The sequence below is a fragment of the Protopterus annectens genome, chromosome 10.part0 (genome assembly GCF_019279795.1).
Source record: "Protopterus annectens isolate FY-2018-M chromosome 10.part0, PAN1.0, whole genome shotgun sequence".
NCBI classification, from domain to species: Eukaryota; Metazoa; Chordata; order Ceratodontiformes; family Protopteridae; genus Protopterus; species Protopterus annectens.
Window position 1 is genome coordinate 1,656,837,832 of NC_056744.1, and position 27,228 is coordinate 1,656,865,059.

The 27,228-nt window shown below is 40.5% G+C and overlaps 1 protein-coding gene across 1 annotated transcript in view; it reads left to right on the top strand.

Moving 5' to 3' along the window:
• Nucleotides 1–27,228, top strand: part of LOC122813867 (zinc finger protein 723-like) — a 57,535-nt gene that overhangs the window by 4,573 nt on the left and 25,734 nt on the right. The window contains exons 2-3 of the mRNA XM_044086407.1: nucleotides 13,568–13,663; nucleotides 24,132–24,461. Coding sequence (XP_043942342.1) covers nucleotides 13,568–13,663; nucleotides 24,132–24,461 — 426 coding nt within the window. The remainder of the gene's footprint in view (nucleotides 1–13,567; nucleotides 13,664–24,131; nucleotides 24,462–27,228) is intronic.

Consider the following 27,228-nt stretch of genomic DNA (forward strand, 5'->3'; position numbering starts at 1 on the left):
ATTTTTTCCACAGTGTTCCCTTCTAGCTAAGTTTTCACCTTATTCTGACTTCCCCTATTTGCTGTCATGACAATTGTCTTGTCTGTACTCAGTTTAATCCCACATGCCTTCAGTTTTGTATTCTATCCTCTATCATTTGCTGAAGTTCTTGCTCCAGGTATGCTTATGATGCCATTTCGTCTGAGGGCAACAGCTTTGTTGTTTGTCCTCTCAGACTTGTTTGCTAATGCAGTCCATCATCAATATGAACAGACCTGGGCCTATCACTCTGATGCACACCAACTCCTACTAACTGGTAATCCCTCTGTGAGTCTGATTACTGTTTATACTTGTGTCATTTGGACCTTGTATGTAAACTGCACTAATTCTACTAATGTTTCTGGGACTTTAAACCACCACAGGACTACCCAAATCAAGTTTCTTGGGACCTTGTCATATGCTTTCTCCAAGTCTAAAAATCTCCATTTGAACTCTGTTTCCCCCCCTCATTTGCATTGTTTCTGTCTGTCTTACTGCAAACATTTGGTAAAGTTTGGCTGCATCAAGATCTGAATCTAAACAGCTGATCTCCCATCTTACTTTCTCCTACTCTAAGTATCACTCTGTCTAGCACTTTCAAACAGTATGACAAGAGTATAATACTTCTGCAATGCTCACACTTGTGAATATTTCCTTTGTTCTTGTACACTGGTACTAGAATTCTTCTTTTCCAGTCATCTAGGATATGCCTCTCCATACTTCTGTGAGTACCCCTCCAGAGCTATTTCTCCCCTGAATCTCCCTACATCGGGTTCCTATTATGTGATCGAAGATGCATTCTGTCAAATGCGTCTTGATTGAACGTAGAAGAACGAAAAGGCAAAATAGCGAAGCGGCTTTTAAGTGAATTCTTGCCCTGGGAAAGAATTTGCTTGGCCACTTCCATTACTTTACCATTTTTGGCACCATTGTGCGATCTTGGAGTTGGTATATTTAAGTAGGGGGGGGGTGTGGAGGCAAAGCCCCCGACTTTATGTAATGGCTTAAAGTTTTTTTTTTTTTTTTTTGGAACAGCGATTTTTTTCCAAGGGAAAAAAATTGGTGTTCTGAGGTTTTGACATTGTAAGCTTTCACTTACATGGGATCAATTAATCATCATTCGCTTTTTTAAGCATTCGATAATGTAATATAGACCCCCCTACATCTTTATCATATCTGCCTTGACCACACCTGAGCCTGCTGCTTTCGCTGGCTTCATCTTCCTTAGGGCTATTCTAATTTCTTCTAGGGTTGGCTCTTCTTTCTCTTTCATCTTAGGCTGTGTCTGGAGCAGTACAGCTTCTGTGGGGTTTTCTTCATTCAGAAGCTGCTGTTCGTACTCCAACTGCCTTTGATGTTCTGTGGACTGGTGAACTCGTTGTTGCTGGTGTCCCGTATGAAGGCTGTCTGACTATCTTCTTCATCTTTCTATCTTTGTCTTGCAACCTAACAGTTTCTTTATGTCATCTTTGTGAGCACCCTTTGAGGGCTTACTTGGCATAGTGGTTAAAGTCTTTGCCTCCCATGTACAAGATACAGGGCTCGATCCTAACCTCTGGCCAATGCCTATGTGAAGTTTATATGTTCTTCCTTGTTTCAGACATCCCATGAATGAGGAGGGAGATCTGAAGTAACTTTTATGAAGACAAAAGTTTACTTTATCCTGACGTTTAACCAGCTTGTTCCTAAAAGAGTAAATATTAATGTCACCTGTTGTCTTTATTAGGTTAAATGTGTATCCAGTTACATTTGCTTAAGAAATGTGCTACTGTATGTTGCTGAAATGCTTTTTTTTGTATCAACTCTTTGGTGATTTTTTAGCAATGAATTAATAGTGGATTATTACAAAAACATACTGACAGGTATGCCTAAAAGCTCTTATAAGGTCGAGTATCCATGGTACTGTAGCCAATTTTAATAAAGCATAAGAAACCTGACGCAATTCTTTAATTGGATAGCCAGGGCATTACAACAGAAAGGGATTGACCCATGTGATGTGTATTTCAGGCGCTGTAGGAGCCAATGAGTGAGAGTAGTAGTGAGTGGCTTATGCTAACTTACCTATCACGGGAATGGAAGCAGTCTGTCCTGCTGTAGTGGTAGCATCTGCTGAGATAGAGATGCATGTACTACAGTGTATGTGTGTGTGGGGGGGGGGGGTCATGTGCTTATCTGCATTAAGCTGTATCAGCAAACCTTCTTGGGACACTTGCATGGACGTGTACGCTTGCAGGGAAGGTGAGCATGCCAGCACCTGCTGAGATAGAGATGCATGTAATGCAATGTATGTACAGAGGGAACATGTGCTTATCTGTACTAAGCTGTATCAGAGCACCTTCTTGGGACACTTGCACGAATGCATATACTTGCAGGGAGGCTGTCTCATCTGTAAACGTACACATCAGCATTCAGGGGAGCTTTAGGGCCCAAAAACAAGGAAGCCCAATCATGGCTGCCAGGATGATAGTTGTGCCATGCCCAGCTCTTGACCAGGTGATAGGGAATTAATAGGTATGGTCACTGGTGGTGGCTGCAGCAAGCAGAGTGTAAAGAAACAGTATAAAAATCAGAAAGAGGCTATGAAATTGACATGCTTTGACTGGCTAACTGTAGTATATTAGACTGAAGTCTGCACAACTTGTGGGCTTGGTCCCTGTGATTGACCTAGCCCTGTGAAAGCTGGCATAGATTATAGAATATGATTGATTGGTGTGATGACCACACTGTGACCTACATGGCACCCTAACAAATATTCGAAATACAAATGATTAATAATTGTACAAAGTTAATACCTTTCAGGAGGGTGCCACACTATTGAACCCCACCACTTTTATCAGTAAAATGTGGATAACATAAAGAACAGTAAAGTAAAGGCACTGACCGTTGAATTTGTAATGCATCCCCTTCCTTAACCCCCTGCCTTTACAGAATCAGAAGTGCCGATAATTTGGTAGTCTATTCCATAATTAGCTTGTCTGTCAGAGAACCAGTTAGTACACTTTTCATTCCTAGTGGAATATTCTACATAGTTTCTCTGAAGATTCTCTACTACTTTTTGATAACTCCAAACATTCCCAGCAGTAGATGTATGTAAATGCCCTATATACCCAAATAAGGTCTCTTATTAAATATTTATGTGAGGCACTGTACAAGTTCAGATATTTTAGTCTTTCATAATAACATAAATTTTCACATCCCGTGGATGCTCTTAGTATATTTCTGCTGTACTCTTTCCAGTTTACTCATGCTTGTTTTCTTATAGGGTTTCCATATTGTTATTCCATACTCAAGTTTGGGTCTAATGTAACTAACAAACAATGACTTCATTATTTTTGATTTCCTAGACTTTATAAATCTTTTTATAAAAACCTATAGTTCTATAACTATCATTAACAAATTGGTCGATATGATTAGAAAAACTCAAAGCTGGCTCTAACCATATACCCAGGTCCTTAAATGAATCAACAGTTTCAATCACTGTCTGCTGTATTACATATTCACCTTTCAATTTATGTCTCCCAAATCTCATATGCTTAGGTTTTGATGTATTTATCAGCATATTATTCTCCTGTGCCCAAATGGTCAATTTAGTCAAGTTATTTTGCAAACATCCCCTATCTATAACACATGTAATTAGCTTACCCATCTTGACGTTATCTATATACAGACTGTAGAACACCTCAGATGAAAAAAGGTAGACAGGAATGATACAATCTAAACAAATATGGGCCTAGGATGGAGCCCTGAGTGACACCCTGACTGTAACCTAGAATTTCACCTGTCGAATTCCCTTATGAAACTTGCCATGTCCTATTTGTAAGCCATGCAGTTACCCAGCTCATCAAGAGTACATCAATACCTACTTATTCAAACTTATTGATCAGTGTTTTGTGTATGACCCTGTCAAATGCTGAAGTTAAATATGTATAAATTACATCACAGCACAATTTTTTCATTTATAGCTGTTATTATATTGTTATAGATTAGAACATCATGTTACATGTTGTTATAGCTGTATTTTCAACATATGCATGCTGATATACAGTTTCTAGTCCTAAACTTTCTAATTCTGATAATAATCTATTCAATATAGCCTTCTCCATTATTTTTCCAGAGCATGAAAGTAAACTTAGGGATCTGTATGACTCTAGTTTGTTTTACTCCCCTTTCCCTTAAAGACAGGTTTAACAAATGCATGTCTTCAACCTTGAGGAATCCCACATATTTATATAATCTAGTGAATAACAGATAATAATGGTACTGTAAGTTCAGGCCAAAGTGTTCTTAGATTAGTATTACTAATTTTGTTGCCTCCCTGTTCTTTGTTGGGTCCGGTTCATGTAGTTTTTTTTTTTCAATATAATCTAATTTAATTTCTTGTTTCTTTGATTTTTTTGCTAATGAAACTCAAAATTCATACGGTCAAGACCACATGATCGAGTTTTTGAAAACCCAAAGCTTTTGAATGGGAATTACTGTACAGTGCCCTTGTCAGGGCTTCTGAAATTACTTTTTAACTTTAGCCTCCAAACAGGCTTCATACCTCATGAATGGAGAAAGGAAACAGTCATCCCTCTGCACAAAGGTGGGCCATCTACAGATCCTGGAAACTACAGACCCATAAGTCTAACTAGTCTTATATGTAAAGCCATGGAAAAAATGATCATGGAGATGGTCAACGAGATACAGTAAACCTCCAGACACTGGACCCAACCCAGTTTGGTTTCATCAAGGGCAGTCCGTGCCTACTAAACCTGGTGGACTTCTCTGAGAAGGTCACCAAAGCAATGAGTGAGAGCAAAATTGTTCACACTGCTTACCTTGACATGGCATTTGACACAATGCTCCACTCGGGCATTGTTGACAAACTCAAGAGGTTAGGTACAAACCCATATATCACCCGATGGATAGCCAACTGGCTCACAGACAGGACCTAGGAAGTTGAAATTGGAGAGATCACCCTTACAAAGAGGCCAGTCACAAGTGAAGTCCCTCAGGGATCAGTCCTTGGACTGCTGTTTTTTGGCATTTACTTCTCAGAAGTCAAGGCCAATGTTAGTGGTCTCTAGCTGACTAAATTTGCTGATGAATGCAAATTAGGAGCTGTCATTGAATCTCACACTGATACAAGTGTTCTCCAGGAGGGGCTGATACTGACAAAGAACTGGTGGTCAGAGCCATGGACTAAAACTAAATTCCAAGAAATGCATAATAGTATCCTTTGGGAAATCATCCATCCCTGGTAACCATCATATTGACAACACACCCCTTAGAGTTGACCCAGTAGTCAGGGACTTAGGGACACATGTAGTAATCGAACTTTGACCATCACATGTCTACTGTGGTGAGGAAATCATTCCATGTTGCGCAAATTATAAACAAAGGTATGGCATCTAAGTCCAAGGAAGTCATTGTTCCACTGTATTAGGCATTTGTTAGCCTTATCGTTGAGTACGATGCTCCCTTTGGTATGTACCTAACCAGACATATCCAACAATTGGCATGTCCACAGAGATTTCTCACTAAAAGAGTACAGGGCATAAGTAAAATGTCCTGTGCAGACTACCTCAAGGCCCTATTCCTGTGTCCTGTCTCCTACAGGCTTTTGAGGGGAGATCTATGCCTGGCATACAGGGCATTGTCAGACCCCACTCTGATGGACCTCTTGCATCTCCACAAAACAAACAGCACCAGGATTACCAATTCTAAAGACTTAAACCTTGCCTGTGATTATAAATAGGACCTGCTGGAGAGATAGGTGTGTATCCCAGAGACTATCCTGTCTATGGAACAGGCTCCCCATCCATGTGAAGCAGAGTTCCTCCCTAACCCAATTCAAGTGCAACTTGGACAATTGGATGGGAAACCGGAAATTCATCCCTGGTTTGGCACCTATGTCTCTAATGGACACCGGTAACCTGTAAATGGTTCATCTCCCAAGCCCCTGCTTCCACTTATCAAGGGTATCAGAGCTTGTCAGAGATTTCTGATGAATGGCTAGGCTTAAAAAGGCCCTTGTGGTCGTTAGCGTAGTAAGCACCTATGAACCTATGAACTTACTTTCCTAAATGTGTTTTCTTTCCACTTTGCCTAATATTTATCTCATCACTCCAATCATTAATATGTGTAACAACAACTTTCCAATTTGTGTGAGTTGCACAAGTACAATTGTCATCAGTAAGTCTAGATTTACTACTGATAATAGTGAATCAGGTCACCAGTGTACACTGTACAAAACATTTCTGCTTTAGCAAATTATTAATGGCGCACTCATTTAAGGAATCCATTTTCAGCTGTAAACGTATAAAGAATTCTTAAAGAAAAGGATAATCAAAATCAGTTACCACAAAATGCAAAGAAATTTTAAATCAACTTCCATGAGAAAAATCACACAAACAATATACAACTAAATATTAAACTAAATACAATAAAGTCATTGCTGTGACCTACCATACCAGTTGTGACAGTCATATGAAAGCTGAATTTCCTCATTGTCGCTCACAATTGCACCTTGATGTAACAGTAAAGATTAGTAAATCACAAACAACCTTTCTACTATCTCTTCCTTTGCCTGTCTGTTCACCTTTGAATGCTTTTCTTGGTCTTCTTCCCATCACCTATTCATCGGTCAATTACATGTCCACATCCCTGTCAGTAAAGTAATTTATGAGGGTCCAGGGAATCATTAGTCACTAAAATCTGCTGCCTGTGACCGTGACCTGTCTTCCATATTTAGGTTGACCCCTTCACATCTTTCTGACATGACTTTATGTGACAATAATGTGTACTTACTGTTTTCAGCAGCAGCTAAGAGAAATAGGATCTCCACTTGTCTTTGGTCATACTTCACTCCACAGAAATGTCTGGTAGCTTTCCTCTAGATTCCTTCTAGCAACATGTTCTTTTTATGCCTGATGTCCAGAACAGTGTTTACTATTCACACTGAGGTCTCACCAGTGCACTGTAGAAGCATTTTCTCTTTGCTGCTGGAATCTGTCCCCATGAGGACACACATGACCATTCTGTTTGTTGTCGCCACTGCTGTATCATTCTGCTCCTGATGTTCTAGTCCAGGTCTGATCAGCACCCCATATCCTTTCCTCACTCTGTTGCAATCAGTTCCACTTCCCCTGCTAATATTACATACCAGAGTTGTTGTACACTAATTGCAATAATGTGCACATGATTGGACTGAACCTCAAATGTCTGTTTTCAGGCCACTTATTCAGCTTTTCTAAATCCTTTCCTAGACTCTTTCTCCCATCCTCTACTGCTGCATCTATTTAGTTTCATCAGTGAACGAGCTTGACCATGTTTTCTGTTCCCTTCACTGGGTCTGAAACACATGCATTTAAGACTACTGGACAAAAGACAGACTCCTGCTGTACTTCCCAAGTCAGTTCCCTAATTGCTAAAGTCATCCCACTCACAGTGTCTCGAGCAGTCCAACATGGAGCTGTCCAGTTCCCAGTCTTGGTCTTTTGTACACCATCTCCTCTACCTTCCTTATCAGCCTCCTGTGTGTACTAGGTCAAGGCCTTGCTGACGTCCACATAGACATTGCCCACTGGTTAAAGTGGATCAGAATTGCCTGAAGGCTTCTTCCAGCTCAGAACCCATGCTGGTTGGTATCCTGGAGATTGTTGTTCTGTAGAAAATGCTACTTCCCACCTATTCTGGATTCTCTCCATGATTTATGTATTTGCTGTTACACCAACTGGCCTGTAGTTTTTTTTTCTTTTTCCTGATCTTTCCCTTGTATAGCAGTACCACAGTTGATGTCTTCAGTTGCCAGTGGCACGTGAATGACAAAATGATCTGTTACATCTATCCTACTGGAAAGATTTCTGAGGTCTCTCGGAGATAATCAGTCTGGTCTTTACCTCTTTGCGCTGTTATCTGTCCATTGTCTTCCACATTCTCTCCTGCCTCACCCCCCATGTGACATCCTTCCCCTTACTTTCCTTTATGAATATTGGAGCAAACTCCATGCATTTGCTTTTAACCATTCTTATGCACTTCCCCCTAACATCTTTGCTCAGCCTGGACAGGTTCTGTCCCTTTCTTCCTCCGTTTTGCTGTACACCTGTTTCCATTTTTGATCCTTTCTGTTACCTCCCTTTCAAGTTAAGCCACAATCTGTTGTTGCCTTTCTGCTAGTCTCCTTGTATTGGGTATTTCCCACCCCCACTCCATCATTGAGCCCTATCTTTTGTCTTTAATTGCTTGCATTGTATTCTCTCTCTTTAGTTTTTTGCTGTTTTGCCTCTTCCTCATACCTTTGCCCATTTCTCCAAGTACTCCATTCCTGACATATTTGCATAACTTTTTTATTCTCTCTTTCTTGCCATTTTCCAGCGCATCATTGGCCCACTAATGGATTCTTCTAAAATCCCACACTATTGTCCTTCTCTTTTTACTCTACCCTTCCTCTTCCTGTAAACTACATAGGTCCATCATCAGTGTGTGTGTGATAATGATTCTTAACCTGGACATCCATGACACCCAACACTGGTTAGGACCACACCCATAACTGGAGCCTTTCTCATGCAGAGAGGCTGCAGTTAGGCTAAAACGTTCATAGTTCGAAAACCTTAAGCTTCTCCTGCTCCTTCTCTTCCATGGAGCTTGAAATCTCCCACTCTCATCCTGGCAGATTTAGATCCCCCATGATGTTTACCTTTCTTCCTAAACAAATCACTTCTTTATTCTTTTCTGCGGGCTCCTCCCTTGCTGTGTTTGTGTTAGCCTAAATTCTAACCCTGCCTGTTTTCATGCCGCATTCTTTGTTGTGTGTCATTTCCTGTTGCTCTCCTCGCATGTGATGCCTTTTATGTATATTACAACAGCCTATTCTCCATCTTTCCCTTCTCTGCCATTCCTAAGCATCCTTGTCCCACTCCATCATGTCATTGGCCCATGTTTTGTCCCCCAATCACAAATCCTTAATTGTTCCTGTGCTGTGTACTACGTGTATTTTTACTTTCCTCCTGCTTCTATCAATTTCAACCCCCCTCCGGTCTTTATTTAACGGTACAGTTAGTGAGATGTGCCTTTTCCCCCAGCACTAAATGCTGCTGTCCCTCCTGGGCGATGATGATGCCTTTTCTATTGCACAGAGCTCTTTTGTCTGCAAGGTCTCCTCACATCCTTTCACCTGTTATAAATCTTGCTTCATTGTCTAGTGCTGTGACAATTACTGCACTCCCTAATTCACAATTTTCTCTGCATGCTGGCTGCTGGTAAAGGTAACACTTCTGAGGATGTCATTTCTCCTCCTGTCTCCTCATGTCTCTCTGCCATCTCCCTGGCTCTGTTTGCAGTGACCTCATTATTCTTCTGTCAAATCATTGGCACTAATATTCGCATGTCCATGCCCTTCCTCTTGATGATTGGTTAGGTCACTTCCTGAAATGTCTTACTGTGTCTAACACCCAAGATGGATATTACAAGTATCTGATCTCCTATATAGTTTTCCTATAGGTCAAATCCCAGACACTGTATCTAATACTGATATCTCTGATTCTAAAAAAATATTCTAATCCTACACACAGCACCAAATACTGATATCTTTAATTCAATTAAAAGTACACATCCACAGTTCTCACCATCACTTAAGCATTTATTTTTCTTTATTAAGCTTTAATGTGCTTTCTTTTAGTTATCCTTGCATTTGTTCAATCATTTAATTTCCCCCGCTATTTTACACATGAACGCTAAATCATTAGTGCAAGCTATTGTAGTAAGCTCCCCTCACAACTTTCACCATTTCCAGCTTCCCTTCTCTAATTTTGTTTCCTATAATTCAATGAGAGCATTTGCCACCACACAAAAGATAAACCACTCACAGGACAACCCTTTTTCCATGTTTATCTTTTCCATAAATCAAACCATTGTTTTTAAGCAAAAGTCAAAGAATTGTTATGTACATTCTCCAACAGTTCACTCATTTTCTTTCTCTACTTTCCCCCAAATTTTTTCAGAATCTTTCATACCTGAATAATGTGTATCATATGCTTTTGTTATGGGTCTATGTTTAACCTTCGAATAACATTTACATCGAATGGCTAAATATCAACCCCTAAGCATCGAACATTCATTCAGAGAATGTTCACTTTTTTTACCAGGGAAAGTAAATAGTTAGCCACCATTGTCCTGTTCCAAAAAAACGTAGCATTTCAAACCTACCTACACCCCTCTCCAACTATGTATACCAGCTCGAAAAAGGCAGACAGGGAAGTGTTGGCCAACTACCTACTCTTAAAAGGTGAATGGAAGGTGCAAAAATAAACTAATAAACCAAAAAGCAGGCACCACACGTTTCGTCCAAAACTTCATCAGAATAACAGCTGTATTTGGTCTCTTCAGTCCTATTTTGCTACAGCGAGGTTATAACACCGCGAACCTAAACAAAAACCTCGAATGACTAAAATTGCCGCAGTCTTTTCAAATCCTCTCAGCAGTTTCTCCACTAGCAGCTGAACTATCAAGTATTCCTTGGTAAAGCAACCCTTCGAGGTTTTTGTTTAGGTTCGCGGTGTTATAACCTTGGACGAAACGTGTGGTGTATCTGTTCCTACGTATTATTGCTGCTGTTTTGGATTATCATTAAAGTGCTGCTGTTATTTGGAACATTCCTCGTGTGGTGGTCTACTATCTACATTTTGCAGCCCTAATTGTGGTACTTGTGCTGAGACTTTGGTGCCTGCTTTTTGGTTCAACTACCTACTCTCCCGTTCACTGAAATGAATATTTGCTAGATGAACATTCAGTGGTTAGGGCTCAGTGTTTAGCCATTCAATGTAAATGTTATTCGACAGTTAAACATAGACGTAGATATTACAGTACTGTATGTATGTGATAAGCATGAAATTTGCCTTTTAACCAAGTCAAAACACACACACACACACACACACACACACACACACACACACACACACACACACACACACACACACACACACATTTTTTACACAGAAATTTAATGCACTCTGCAGGGGAAGTAAGCTTTTTAGGTTCATGTTACTGGAAGCGGCTGTAGAAGAAGAACTTGCATTCAGTCATTAAAACCATAGATCATCCATCTCTGTTAAAGTCAGAGTTTCATAAAATGCATTTTCTAAAAAAGTTAAATGAATCTGCTAAAATTAATAATGCATGCTCACTGCATAGTAAGAGAATAATGCCTCAATCTTAACTGATACTAATGTCACTGCAAACTTAAAAACACCTTGTTTAAGTTTTACCCAGCACACAGAGCTTTATCAAGATTAAGAAAATCAAAAATGCTAGTGTACGTGTAAAATTAAGTACTGCTGTAAACACATTAGATTGGTGTGAAATACCATTCAAATAACTTGACTTTAATTTGCATATCTTTTATGTAATCTTCCAGAACACACATTTCCATTTTGACCAGTAAAGGAGATTGATCTCGTTGCTATAGCAATAACATTTTAAAACATATTTTTGTTGCAAGAAGAGGATTACAGTGATACTTATTTGAAATGTGGTACTGACTACAGATTTTTTCCTTTCTTTCTTTTTTGAACAAAAGGGGTGGTTGTGGTTGTGATAATGCGGTGTTTTTAGTCAAGTGTTTTAGCAGGTTTTGCAGATGATATGCTTATTATTTACATGAATTCTCCCATGTTTTATTCAGTATGCTTGTTAACTGTTTTAGTCCCATGAGACCTACAGCAAGTTTTCAGAAGAGACTGTTTATGTTTTTAGAGGCTTGGGAAATTTCACCTATACGATGGGGAAATTCCCTTATTTGCGTTTGATAAATTTTAATTAACATCCACCAGAACTACTACGACCTTTGGCTGGAAAGACCTTAGTTTAACATCTCAGAATGGTAGTACCTCAGGAGTACCACCCCCTTTTAGGCTTATTTATTCTACAAACTCAGGGTTGAAACATGAATCCAAGCAACAGATGTAAAGATGAACGTGACAGCCTTCTGACCTTCCTAGCACCAAAGGCAACTGGTTTGACATTTTGCAGTTTTGAGTTAAGTAAATGTTATCTAGGTCTAGCATTATTTAAAGTACCTTGTGTTTTCCTGTTTGTGTGTGTGTGTGTGTGTGTGTGTGTGTGTGTGTGTGTGTGTGTGTGTGTGTGTGTGTGTATTTCAGCTGTTTTCATCCTTTTATCTTTCAGTGACTGCACTGAGCTTATGATATGGCATTTCTACTGTGCTGTACTGCAGTGTCATATTTTTTCCTGGATGTGCTTTCTTGTAGAGTAAATCTATCGGTATTTACTCCAGAGAAGACAGATGTTTCTTCTGTCTTCCTTTGTGTGTGAATCTCTTATTGCTCTATTTTAAGTCATCTGCTTCTATGGTTATTTCATTTTCCACCTCAAGTTACATCTTCCTTCATGATTAATGTGAAATCCTTTCAGCCAATAATCAGTCAGCATGGTCTATGGAAGACATTTTTAATTTTTGTCAGTATTTATACTTTGTCACACTGAACCTCGTTGTTCTGGTGCCTTATGCCTGAGCCTCTAAACAGAAGTAAATTAGGAAAGGATAGTATGGAAGAATGACAAAAATGTATACCATGTCATTGGATATGATGTCTAGGAAAGCAACAGATATTTGGGGAAAAAGTAATACACAGTTTAATTTTCAAGGGTTGAAGCAGTCTGTATATAAGAAAGAAGAATTTTTTTTTTCAGAAGGCATTGTGGATGCTTGAAGTGGCTTTCATCAGCTAGCCATAGAGAACAGAAAATGCTGAAATTCACACTGCATAGGTGAAGCATAAGGCAGTATTAGTGTTGGTGCGGGAAGTATGATGCTAAGTTTTTTTGGAATTTGTAGCTTAATCCAGCAGGTAAGTGACTGTACCTCTCAACCTCAAAGCAAAAGTAATCTGGAATGAAGTTACAAATATTAGGAAAAGGCCAAAGGCCCAAAATCAGGGGCAGATTTTAGATGTTGGTCTTAAAAGTTACTGGAAAATTGGTTTCTGAAGGATATGAAGTATAAAACTCCAATGTCTGTCATTATTTAGTGACTTTAATCCTCAATGATTAACCAAGCAATTACAATTTTTTTGAGGAGCAGACCAAAAATACAAGGCAAAAATCTGGACGTTTGGTGAACATCTGGACAATTGAGAGGGATATAAGGGACTGTGCCACCAACTGTCCATGAGGTCCTTGCTGAATGCCTAATTCTGCTTCTAACTGCATTCCACATTGAAAATATGTTTTCAGTTTTCCTCAGGTTTTACTTTTAAATGCTGCTTTAAAGGCTGTGTTCATCCTATACTTATGGGTCTTAAAATTTATAGCAGTGTAACATATCTGGCCCTGTACTAGTGTGGTTTAAAATACACACGTCTCTCTCTTAAAATGCACAGCAGTGTCTGTATGTTTGTCCATCTGACTGTTCTTTCCTAACACATGGTAGCTATAAAAGCATTGTTGCTGTTTTGCCGTTCCCTCGTATGTAAAATGATCAGAGCATTTCTGCAGGCTACATCCTTGCTCTTTATGTACTTTATTCATTCTTATATTTACTTTTGTACAGGACAAGCTGAAAACAACTTTAACATCTCTGGAATCCAAAGTGAAACATCTTGAATATCGGCAAAATAAGCAGGATAGGGAAATTATAAACATACATGTAAGTAAGGTGAATGATTATTTCTAAATGTAATGAAAACCAAGTGTGAGCAGGAAATGCAGAGGAATATCTGTTGTGTCTTTTTTGGACTGTTACATATTATTTTAAAAGTGATTTTATGACATTTGCATTGTATTGATTATTTGAGAAGTGTTTGTAAGAAACCTTTTGGCTACCTCATAGCATTTTCTCATGAGACTTAGGCGGTAAGGATGAAGAGTGGAACAAAGGAAAAACATTTTCATTGATTAAGGATAAAGAAAATATACTACTGAGTAAGGCACCGTCACTGTGCCGCTGCTTAACGGTTATTTTTAACATGTAATCCACTTGTCTGACCCTGATTGTGCAAGACATTTCAGAAAACTGATCCTTGCAAACTGTTCTGTATTACAGCAAGAGACTGTGGACTGCTGTGGGTAAGTTATATTTCAGACAACTTTGCCATAACGTGTTGCCGTTATACAATAGCATGTATGTTATATTTTAAAATGTCCATGTGTCATTCACAGTCTTATAGTCTGATTTTTGTGTGCAGTTCAGTACTGCTTGTGGCAGTGCATTCATGCTACATAGAGAGTAGTTTATGCAGCCAACCAAAAGACAAGTGGTAGTCCATAACATAGGATGGGTCAGTTATGCAAGAAAGCAAACTAAGTCATTAAATGTATATTTTAAATGTATTTGAAGTGGATTGCTGTAGAAAAAAAACTATTTGTAGCTATCAAATTTTGTTGAGTGTATCATGTTTTTCCTTATTTTGAGTGCAGCGCAGTTAAGCAGAGTGTTAACCATAGCCTTTGTGTAGTACAAATCCGTGTGTCATGTCCATAACTCATTCTACATCATGGATATATGTGGTGCAAATAGAAAAGCCCCGTAAGTCGTTCTACATCACAGCCAGTGTACTGCAACCCCACAGACCCCCACTGATCATTTTACATGTACTGCAATTCACAAGCCCATATTGATCATTTTACATGTTTGCCAGTGTTGTAGACCTATAGAAAGCATTTCAGTATCACAGATGTGTGTACTGCAAACTCACAGGTCCTCATGCCATTCTCCAAATCAGATATTTTCATGTTCCCCATGGATCCCCATGGGCTGTTCTGTAGTTGCAGATGTATTCCTTGACCCATAGACTTGCATGAGTCTTTCTGTAGTTAGATCTGCTTACTAGCCTCATTGAACCACATAAGGTATTTTTTGTCATTGCATCATCGATGATGTCCTTCCATATTACTGTTGTAGCATTTATTATCTCTGGGATCTCCTGTCAAGAACAGCCCAATGTCCAGCTAATATACCAAAGCCTTTATTACCCATGAGCATCATATGTCAGAGGTATACTCTCCGTGCAAGCATAGGGCATAAAGGTGATGTACATATGCTCGCATTCCAGATCTTCATTGCCGTCAGTCCAAAAGCCATTAGTGTATGTTGGTCTGAACGCCTTTCATTTTGCTGGTTATACTGAGCCTACATCTTCAAGGTAAGTACTCTGTTGGGGTTTCCTTTTTCTCTTTCCTATATTTTTCAGTGGGTTACTTGTCATCCAAGAAAGGGAAATGTCAGTGTGGGAGTCAGATTTCCCATGAGGACTACCACAATAGGTGCCTGTTTAGCTTGGGTACATCTCATGTCCACACTGTGTTCCATCTGTCAGGCTTTTGTATGTGGCCATCTTTCTTCCCTTTCCATTTATCTTGAGAACCAGCATCTCGAGTTGTTAGCCCAAGGTACCATGGCAGAATCCTTTTGCCCCAAGAGACAGCCACTGCTCAAGAAGATGGACAAGAAATCTAGGCCTGAGTCTGCAGCTGTCCAGCCTCTACCAGATATCTCTCTTGAGCATGAATACAAGCAGGACAGTCACATATTACTATCAGTTTTTTCTGTCGTGATCTTCTCAGAGGCAGTTACAGAACCTGCTTCTCACATGTCCTCAGAAGCCTTGCAAATGGCTGCTGTGGACATTGAGAGGGAACCATGGCTGATTGCATCGGGTCTATATTATATTATCGTATGCTTACAAAAGCGAACCATATATAATTGACCCCATGTAAGCGAAAGCTTACAATGTTGAAACCTCAGAACAGTGATTTTTTTCCCAAGGGGAAAAAATCGCTGTTCCAAAATAAAAAAATAAAAAACCTTTAAAACATTACATAATGTGGGGAGCTTCGCCCCTCCACACCCCCCAACGTGGGGGGCTGTGCCCCACTACTTAAATATACCAACTATGAGATCACACTACAGTGCCAAAAATGGCAAAGTAACAAAAGCGGCCAAGCAAATTCTTTCCCAGGGAAAGAATTTGCTGAAATGCCGCTTCGATATTTTGCCTTTTCGCTCTTTTCGATTTAATCAAGACGCATTCGACAAACTGCATCTGCGATCTGGTAATAGGAACCCGATTACATCCGAGGGGCTAAAAGGAATTCCTCAAAACCTTGTTAGTGAAGAGGTGCTGGGTACCTTGATCGAATTCAGGCAGAGGTCTGAATCACCATATTTTGTCAGGGCAGACGTCCCATTGAAGAAAAGACAGAAAATTAAACATGTGGTGTCAGCTACCAGGGATCCACAAAGGGAATGGCAGTACTTCTATCAAGGCTTATTCAATTCTTTGATAGCACTAAAACCTCCTCAGGGGTTATGTTTCCAGTACTTCCTTGGTCCACTATCCCCAAAAGGTCAAGAGACTCTGAGTCCTCGGATGAGGATTCTGACTCTGATGCTGACTCTCCTCCTCTCAGTTACATTCAACTTGAGATTATGGGTTGCAAGAAGAGGAAGAGGAATTTGTCAGTCCTGATCCTTCTTTGGAGGAACTATCCTTTGGAGATACGATCCTGTGTATGATGGAACATTTTAAGTGGGATTGCTCCCAGGTATCTAATGTTCAGAAAAAATATTATTAATTGTTACAGATGGACTCTCCAAAACCTTCTGCTGTCCCTCCTGTGCTGGCTGCTCTGTTGGATACCTTCTCAACTCCTTCCCATGTACCAATAAGGTGCCAGATTTCCTGCAAGTTCTTATACAAATCCCCTTCATCTGATACAGCAGTAATTTCTTTGTCTACTGATAAGCCTTCTAGGCTGCTGCCCTCTTCTAAGCTCCTTCCCTCAGACAAGGACAGTAGAGCTATAGAAAGGACTGGTAAGAAAGCATACACTTCTGCTACCTTAGCCTTTAGGGCTATAAATTACCACACCCATATGACAACATACGTGTTCTCTCTATTTCCCATAGTGGGAAGATTATCTCTGACTTGGCCGACTCTGAGGGTGAGGCCTCAGCACTTTACTTACTAGTTCCAGTTCACAGGTTGCCTATTACTCTGTAAAATGCAGCTATGATGCAGCAGATGCCTCCTCTAGGGCTTCTGCCTCTGGCTGTGTGATGAGGTGCTATTCCTGGCTTCGACTTTAAGTTCTTCCAGTTGATATTAAAACAAAACTGCTGGATGCTCCTTTTGATAACCAAAACTTGTTTGGCACTGCTGCGTCAGAGCTCTTTAAGACCCTGCAGGATCAGGTTAAGGGGATTTGAAGGACGTCCTTTGTTTCTCCAATTCCAAAGTTTCAGAGGAACTATCCTAGTAAGACCGCCTTTTTGCGCAGGCTGCCTAGACAGTCTTCCAAGGGTAAGAAGGATCCTAGGCGTGTATTTTCTGATAAGCTTACTTAAACACCTAGGCCCCAAAAAGCAGTCCTTTCCTGACAAGTCTGCAGGCATGTGACTTTTTTCTGCCCTCCCTTCCTCTTGGCCAAGTTTCCTTGTCTTTCAGGCTTTCTTTATCTCTCCCAGTTTGGCAAGAAATCACCACAAAAAAAAGAAAAAATCACCACCGACTCTTGTGTTCTCTCCATTATCAGACAGGGTTACTTTATGGCTTGAAAAATCCTTTCATCCTTCTCCATTGTCCCTCAACCTCCTGCAGAACAACTCCCTCATTTTCTAGGAGTATGGCAGGGTCTTTTATACCAGGGTATCACTCATCTGGTTCTACAGAATGAGAGGGGTCTAGGGTTTTATTCCAGAATGGATATGGTCCCCAGCAAAGAGGGGTCTTGAAGACCTTTCCTGGATCTTTCCTTTCTAAACATTTTTCCCATAATGCCATCCTTCAGAATGCTTTCTCTTGAGACTCTTCCCCCCTTTGCTTGCCCAGGCCTTCATAGTTTCCCTGGACCTAAAGGACGCCTACCTTCATATTCATATCCACCCGCTATTCTGAAAATGTTTGCGTTTGTCTTTTTCTTCCTCTCATTTTCAGTTCTCAGCTGTGCCCTTTGAGCTTTCAGTGGTCCCAAAAGGTATTCACCAAATGCCTGGCTCCAGTGGTCTCCTTTTACAGGCTTCTGGGCATTCAGATTTTTCCTTAGCTGGACGACCTCTTGCTTGAGGCCTCTTCCCAAACCAAGATAGTGCAGGATCTTTATTTTACACAGCTTCTCTTTGCACAGCCTGGCATTCTCGGTCAACCTTCACAGGTTAATGTTGACTGCAACTCAGGACCACTTCTTTGTAGACTGCAGAGTCCAAACTGTTCAAATGCTGGCCTCTCTTCCTGCCAACAAAGTTCTGTCTCTCAAAAAATATTTTCTTTCCCTGATTCCACTGTCCTGTCTTCCAACCAGGGAGTTTCTAAGGGGCTCTGGGTTTCATGGCTTCTACCATCTCCATCCTTCCCTGGGGCAGGCTTCATATGAGAGTTTCAGTGGTATGTCAGATCACTGTGGCTTTAACACTGGCACCTGCTAGACTATCTGGTTCCTCTGCTACCTTGTCTCAAACTGGAACTTCACTGGTGGATTCAACAGGTATCTATCAATCTGGGTGTTCCCTTCAAACTTCTTCAGCCATCCCAAAAACTCTTCACGGATGCCTAAGATCTGGTGTGGGGAGCTGCTTCAGACACCTGAAAGTGCAGGGCCTTTGTTCTCCTCAGCAGAGGGTATATCACATCAACATTAGGGAAATGAGGGCCTTCATTCTGGCTCTTTAAGCTTTCCTCTCACTCTGGGTGCCAAGTCCCTTGAAGATTTTTATAAACAACACCGCAGTCATGTGACACATCAACAAGCAAAGGGACACGAGGTCTTACCTTCTTTGCAAACTAGCCCTTCAAGCCTGGGAAATACTATCAATCTGCAGGTGACCCTACAGTCAATCTACATACCTTCAGAGTGCAATCTTGTGGCAGATTTTCTCAGCAAGTCCTGGACACAACCTCACCAATGGATGTTTCACAGAGATGTGTTTTTGGACATTGTTCATCAGTGAGGTATTCCTCAAGTGGATCTCTTTGCCTCCCCTCTGAACAGGCAACTCCCTCAGGTTTGTTCCAAAGTCCTGGGTCCTTTGGCATAGAAAGTGGATGCTATGTCTTTCTCTTGGAACGAAATGTTCTTTTATGCCCTTCCTCTTCTTCAAAATTTCCTTCACAAGATCAAGAAGGATACTCCAAAAATCTTGTTGGTAACTCCCTTTTGGCCAAGACAGTACTAGTTCCTCCTCTTATTCCATCTGGCCAGGGGCATTCATCACAAGTTACCTCACTGCATTGACCTTCTCACACAGGACAATGGATCTCTCCTCCACTCTCACTCATCCACTCTTCAACTGACTCGAGCTTGATTCCTTCCTGACACCAATTTTTTGAGGATGTGCTTAGGGTCCTGCAGGAGGCCAAGAAACCTAATACCAGAAAATAATATATATCCTAGTGGAAGAAATTTTCTGTCTGGTGTCTTAACTATCACTAGGATGCCTTTTTAGTGGGACCCCTTGGTTCTTTAGTACCTGTGAGAACTGCTGTATAGTGGCTTAGCATATTCTTCAGTGGAAGTTCATTTTTCAGTGATTTCTGCCTGTCTGCCACTGAACCCTCCTATGCCCTCTAGATTTGAGTCAAACATTCTAAAAGGTGTCCTTTATATCAGACCCCAGGAAAGTCTATTTCTCCCTCCTTGGATCTTAATTTTTGTCCTTGAAAAACTGATTCAGGCACCTTTCAAGGCTGCTACTTCTTCTTTGCAACATTGTAGATGGGAGACTGTTTTGTTGATTGCTTTAACCTCCACCAGATAGAACAGTTTCTGAACTCCAGGCCTTGGTGGCGGTCTTTTCCTGTTTTGGTTTTTCATAGAGATGTGATGTTTCTGCTCACGAATCTTTTTATGTCCAAGGTGGTTAATCAGATGTCCCTTAATCAGTCTATCCAGCTTCCTTCCTTTTTCCCTTGCATGCAGTCTGCTAGAGAGATGGTTCTTCATATGTTGGACTTGGATAGACAGTTCAGATATTATTTAGGCAAAAGAAAGGCCTTTCATAAATCTGATCAGCTTTTTGTTTTTCATGGGGTTTGTCAGTTTCTAAGCAAACCATCTCTTCCTGGATTTCCAACGCCATTTCTTTATATTATATTTTTCACGACAAGCAGTTGTCTTCTTCTATTTGGGCTCATTCTGGTAGGGCAGTGACTTCCTCCGATACTTTCTTTAAGGGTTTGGACACCAACTCCTTCCTTGAAGCACATACTTGGTCTTCTGTTCACACATTCACTAAGCATTACAAATTGGATGTCATTTCCAGAGCCAGGGCAGGTTTTGCCAAGGCTGTAGCTTTTGTACTCTAGCAGAGGTGATGAATACTGCAACAGTGATCGGAAGGACAGTACAGTTGTGTACAATCTTCCCATAACACTAGATGTCCTTCTTTACATTGTTGCAGTACACACTCCCTCTTTTATTTTCCTCTTTACCAATGGGTGGTATTTTCTTTTTGACTGAGAGGTTCATCTCCCTCTTGTCTTCCTGTTTCTGGATGTACATGTTTTCCTTTCCACTGGGGGTCCTGGTTCTTCTGGAGCACTTCATTTCTGGTTTGAGAGCTTACATATGTCACTTTTATGCCATATATTTGTGCAGGGAGCATAAGTCTGATGTATGATGCTTCTAGGTAATAAAGGCTTTGGTATACTGGCTGGACACTAGGCTATCCTTGACAGGAGATCCCAGAGGTGATGAGTACTGCAATGGGGAAAAGAAGGACATCTACTATTATGGTAATAATTTACACAACTGTACTTTTTCCTGGACCCACACAAAGCAGTTTTGTGTTGCAGATGTAAATAATCAAACCTCATAGATGCAGATGAGTATTGTGCATCACAGGTCTATTTCTAAATCCACCCAACTCACATAAACCTTCCTACATCACAGGTGAGTTTCTCCAATCCCACTGGTCCATATAGCATATTCTGCATCACATATGAGTTTCTCCAATCCCACTGGTCCATATAGGACATTCTGCATCACAGATGAGTTTCTCCAATCCCACTGGTCCATATAGCATATTCTGCATCACATATGAGTTTCTCCAATCCCACTGGTCCATATAGGACATTCTGCATCACAGATGAGTTTCTCCAATCCCACTGATGCATATAGGATATTCTGCATCACAGATGAGTTTCTCCAGTCCCACTGGTCCATATAAGATATTCTGCATCACATATGAGTTTCTCCAATCCCACTGGTCCATATAGGATATTCTACATCAAAGATGAGTTTCTCATATTGAATAGGCTCACATAAAAAAAATTATGTAACACAGATTAGTTTCCCAATCCCATAGGTGCTCATAGAATATTTCACATCACAGAGTAATAGACCTTAAACATAGACACCCACATGAACCATTCTAGTTCATCCTTTATATACACTTGGCTCATAGACCCATGTGAGCCATTTTGAGAGCGATAATTATTTCCCAGCATTTAAGAGCCATATCATCTAGATTCAATACTTGTAGACCCACATAAGTATTGAACACTAGAGATGTAGGCAACCTCCGTGATATAAAGAAGCCCTACATATCACAGACCTGGGTTCAACTCCACTGACCTATTCTGTATTATAACTATAAAACAACTGGACTGATGTATACAACATGTGAAGTCAGTTTTTATTGGAATATGAAGTAACGTAATTAATGTTAGTTCATTTAAATGGGTTGTGTTATTGAAATGAATTTATTTCGGGGAAGTCACTTTTAAGGATAAAAGTCCTAAACTGTTTGTATGCTATTAAGACTGTTCTATTTCTACATCAGTGCAGTTGTTTTGAGGTTATTGGTTTTGGTTTTAACAACTGAGAAGCTTATTTCTTGTTATCTGTTATGCAGTACACCTGCACATATCCCAGACCAGTAGACCCTCACAAGCTTTCATGCATTACCTGTTTTTTTTTCTACACCTAACAGACTCATGAGTCATTTTGTGTAACAGCGCTGTTGTCCATACATTTAAACTCTAATGAGCTGATCTCTGTCATAGGCCTGCTCTCCAGCAGCATAAGTATGTATGAGGCTTTTTGTATCTTAGAGATGTTTTCCATCCCTATAGACCGAGACAAGTTATTTTTTGTCATAATCTAGTTTGACAAGAATCATTCTGCATCCCATTCGTGCTCCTACATACCCACATAAGTCATTATATATCACAATTACTTCCAGACTACAAATATAGACCTAATACTGACCTAATATGGAATGTATAGTTACCATTGTAATATGATTCTTTAGAGTATGTTATAATTGAATGTCAACACAAATTTTGAGTACATGATGCATGTGTAGATTTTCACGTTGGCAGCTTTGGATTCCATAACCTCACTTTACTCCTTTCTTTAAAACTGTTTTATGTACTAAAAATGACCTTCATCTTGTAGGCACACCCTTCACTTTGGCCTGGCTTTTGTCCTACTTACTGTACTATAATTTCTATTAACCTGAGACCTCAGTGATATTTTGATTGGAACTAGCTCCCTTTTGCTGATATGTTTTGGGGACTTGCATCTCCCAGGAGGAAGGCATGTTGACTATGATAAACATCTTGAGAGACTGCTTATTCATTGAGGTCTATCCTGGTTTAATAGAAATAAAGCTGTCCTGGAGCTGATTCAGTTACAACAGCCTCCTCCTTTCCTGATGTTGTATTCTTCCTTTCCCAACTTCAATTCCCTGAATGTGCAGCCACAAAACTGCAGCGACTCTTGTTATATCCTAGATTTATTTTTGTACTGGGTATGTATAGGATCATAGGAAGTTACTAGGCTATTGGCCCTGAGACCCTTACAAGCCTAGCTAAGAATTTAGCCCATGTTCCAACAAGTCAACATCCCATGCCACTATCAAGCAGGGACACAGGTGGAATCCCAGGGGTGTATTTTCTGTTCCCCATCCAGTTGTTCAGGTTGCGCTTAAAAAGGTTTAATGAGATACTCTGCTTTACATGGAGAGGGAGTCTATTCCACAAAAGGGGGAGTCTCTGAGACACAAATCTCTTCTGCCAATAAGTCCTATTGATGTCACAGACCAGGTTGAGGTCACGCATATGGGTTACTCAAGTGGAGCTTGACTTGCAGATATGCAGCAGTCCCATCAGGGCAGAGTCTGAGATTGCTTTGTATGCCAGACAGAGGTCACCTCTGAGAAGTCTGTAGGAGACTGAGTAGAGGGACAGGGCTTTTAACCTATATCTGTAGGGTAGATGTTTGAGCCCCTGGATTCTCCGGGTGAGGAACCACTGTGGTCTCAGCTGCTGCATGTGCTTTGTGAGGTACATGCCAAAAGGGGCATTGTGCTCAATAATGGGTCTTATAAGGAAAGAATACAGGGATGTTATGATCACCTTGCCCATGGATGAGATACCCTTACTAATGAGGTGGGCCATGTAGAAAGTTTTCCGTACAATGGAGGCAATATGGTGGTCAAAAGTCAGTTTGCTATCAATATGGGTGCCCATGTCCCTCACGACTGATTGCGTGCTTAGTGCCTTATTACCAATGTGATCATTTGTGGGGACATCATTCTCCCCAAAAGAGATGATGATGCATTTTTTGGCATTCAGTTTGAAGCCATGTTTCTGGCACCAGTCATTTGTTTGGGTGAGACCCTCTTGGAGGATGTCCACATCACTTGGAGAATTGATGACAGCACCCAGCTTGTAGCCATCTACAAACTTGGTCAGCTATAGCCCACTAGATTTGGCCTGCACTTCTGAGAAGTATATCCCAAAGAGCAGAGGCCCCATGACCGATCCCTGGGGTACACCGCTTGTTACCGGTCTACTACTTGAGGTGGTTTCCCCTATTTTGACTAGGTGGGTTCTTTCAGTGAGCCAGTTTGCTACCCATTTGGTAACATATGGACTGATGCCTAGTTGAGAGATCCTATGATCCCATGACTTGGTTGTTCATCTCTCCCTGCCACCCATACTGGTAGGTTCAGTCTTTATCTCTGCCTGATGTCACCTGTGCCACAGACAGATGCCTTTCTGCTGTGTCAGTGTGTGTCTCTCTTCAGTGTACTATTTAAGGAGAATGTATGGATACAACTGATTATGTAATATACAGCTACTCACCATACCTTTTCTTTCTTTGTTTCCTAGAAAGATGCTTTTAGTTTGGAACAATACATTAAGCGAGAATTTGTTAAATTGCATCAATTTCTACAAGACAAGGAAGAAAAACTAATGCAACAGCTCAAAATTGAAGAAGGAAGAGAAATGCAAGAAAGTCTTAAATGCATTAAAAATGATATTACTGCCTTGCATGTGGCAGTGCCTGATGCTATCTTGGAGCTTAATAATAAAGGAACAGCGACTGTGAAACAGATGGAAAAAAAATCTGACTACACTGAAAATGCTGTTATAGGTACTAAGGACTCATCTGCTGGTAATTTGGAGCTCAGACAGCAGGATCTTGTTCACCTGCTAACAGTAAGCATGACTTTCGTTTTGGTTTTTGTACATCTTTTGTTTTTGAAAGTATGACATATCGCAGCTGAGATGAAGGGAGATATGAGATAAAATCATACTAGTAGTTTTAAATTGTAGCAGTAGTAGATTCAGTCCTAAATTATTCACTCATGGCTTTATTCAGTCAGTGTGGATGTTCAGTAGCACCGCAGATATGAATGAAATTGTCCTGGATTATATATAATTTCTGGCAGATGACTGAAAAATATTACGTTCTGTATAGATACTGTTTTGATACTGTCTTTCTCTTGTCACCATTTAGTACGGCATGTTTGAGCTTGTAAGGCCTAAGGAAATCTATTATTTAGTTGGAGGAACAGAGTGGTACCTTGGAATGGTATGCACGCATTTGGTCGGCAGGTGGATGGCCAACCGGAAAATGTTCGAAAGCAGTGCGGTGACTTTGCATAATTGCGACTGCAATTATGTCGAAACGCGAAATACCCCACCCCCCCCTTTTCACCCATGGTAGCACTTGTTTAGGTGGTAGAGCGGTCGGGAATGTCGAATTCGGAGTTTTTTATGACATTCTGACTGTTCGGCACCTAGAAATTCGACATTCTGGTTCAGAAAAAACGACGTTTGGCATTTGGTCGCTGACCAAATGTATATATTCCACCTTGGAACATTGCTCTCTCTTGTCAGTGATTCTCTACCTTTGAAGTTGAGTTTCTTCAGCAGTAAAAGCATTTGAAAAATCATGGCTTTTGCCTTCCAGGATGGACAAAATCCAGTTTCAGGACAAAATGTAGTGAACCCCAAGTATCAGTGGGAGATGCAGAGGATTATCTTTTGTGTCTTGTTTAATTTTAGAACAGCACTGTACGTACTTACTTCCCATTATTATATGTACAATCACAGTTGATGTGAAGAGATTTGATTTATTTTTACTAAACATCAAGGTTAAATGAGTTGAGAGCCACTTGGTCAACAAAAATTATTTGAGTAGGTGCATTAGTTTTCTAGGCTAACTATCAAGGTGCACATACATCATTCACATGAACATACACACACACACACACACACACACACACACACACACTAGTCTCACTCACAATTCCACACACTCACAGAAACACATAAAACGCACACAAAACTGGCTTCTTATGTGACAGGATACCTTCCCTAGACCCCATAGGATTTATATCACCAAGTCCAAGATAGCTCTTATCTTTGAGCAAGCAGTTCTGTAGATACAGACTTGTGAAAACACACTGTCTCAATTAACCCCACCTAGCCCACACACACTCCTTGTAAACATTCACACAGTAAACATGCATGTGATGCCCTGCTTACAAACAATTCATCCATGTATGCAAACACCGTTCAAACAACCAAACACACTGCTACATAACCCAGCCACACCACAAGCTCCTGCCACACCAGGAGTATGCACTCTCTCTCTCTCTCTCTCTCTCTCACATTGTCTCTATCTAGCTATCTCTCTATCTCTATCTGTCTCTCTCTCTCTCTCTTTCTCTCTCTCTCTCTCACACACACTTTCAGAAATGACCTGGCTGCAAAGTTTAACAGTTTTAAGTATTACAAGATGCTAAAAAGTGAAAAAAGAAGGCTGCATTAGGTGGAGTAATTATTAGTTCATAGGTTTTGCAGCAGGATCTCCTTCCTGTTGTGGCAATACACCTGACTAGTAGGTCAAAAAACTGCATTGTTATTAGATCCTTCCTTTTTTGTCCTAACTCACCACAGGGAGCGTTCATTTTTGTGTAATGATTCAGTGCTCCAGTAGAGTAAAAATACCATTTAATAATTCATGCAATCAGTTTTCTGAATCTGATTTTTTGTTAATGCATGTATATATTACCAGTCCGAACTCATGAGTGCTAAAGTTATCATCTTAAAACTATTTTAGCACCTTGCACAGGTTTAGATAAATAAAATTCCTTGTTTTATTTCATACTTGATGGTACGATGGTCAAGCAGACCATCAAGGGATTGCAGAATTTGTAAATGTGCAGTTTATATAGCAAATAGTTCACCTCAGCAATCGGTCAGCAAATAACAGCGCCAAAGCTGGCTCATCTAGCACTCAATGCCAGTTCCCAAAACAACACCCCACCCCTCTGCTCTTCAAAAAGAGAAGAGCAAAAATAAAGAGTCTTTACTGGCAGTTGGTACAATCGACTTTCTACAGCAGCAACTTCCCCTTCAGCTCTTCAGATGAAGAGTAAAAAAAAATTTCTTCGGCTTTTACTGTACAAAGGGATGCCCCCTCAGCTCTTCAGGAAGTTGTTCTTCTTTCAGCTTTTCCCGGTTAGGGGTCACCACAGTGAAGGCATGCTCATTCACGCATGTCTTTCGAATACCACCTGACCGTGGGGAGGGCATGCAGACTCCACACAGAAGGTGCTCCAGCCGAGAATCGAACAGGAGAACCTCTTGCTGTGAGGCAACAACGCTACCGCTGCACCACCGCGGCTTAGTGAAAAGTAAAAAAATAAATAAATAAATTAAAAGACTTTAGCCCACATTTATTAGAGCCTACAGTGTGAACTACTTGTACACAATCTGTATTCAGGAACCTCCCTACCACATTTTTTATGCTTTCCAGTCACTCAAAAAAATTACACTAAGTGTACATGTAGTTTACACTTTGTGGCAACCTTTATGAATCCCTCTCGATATTTAAGGCTGCGAGAAAATCAGCAGGAAAACTAAAATTAGGAGGGAAGATGGTGCGAGTTATGATTGTGTTACCTGTTCACTC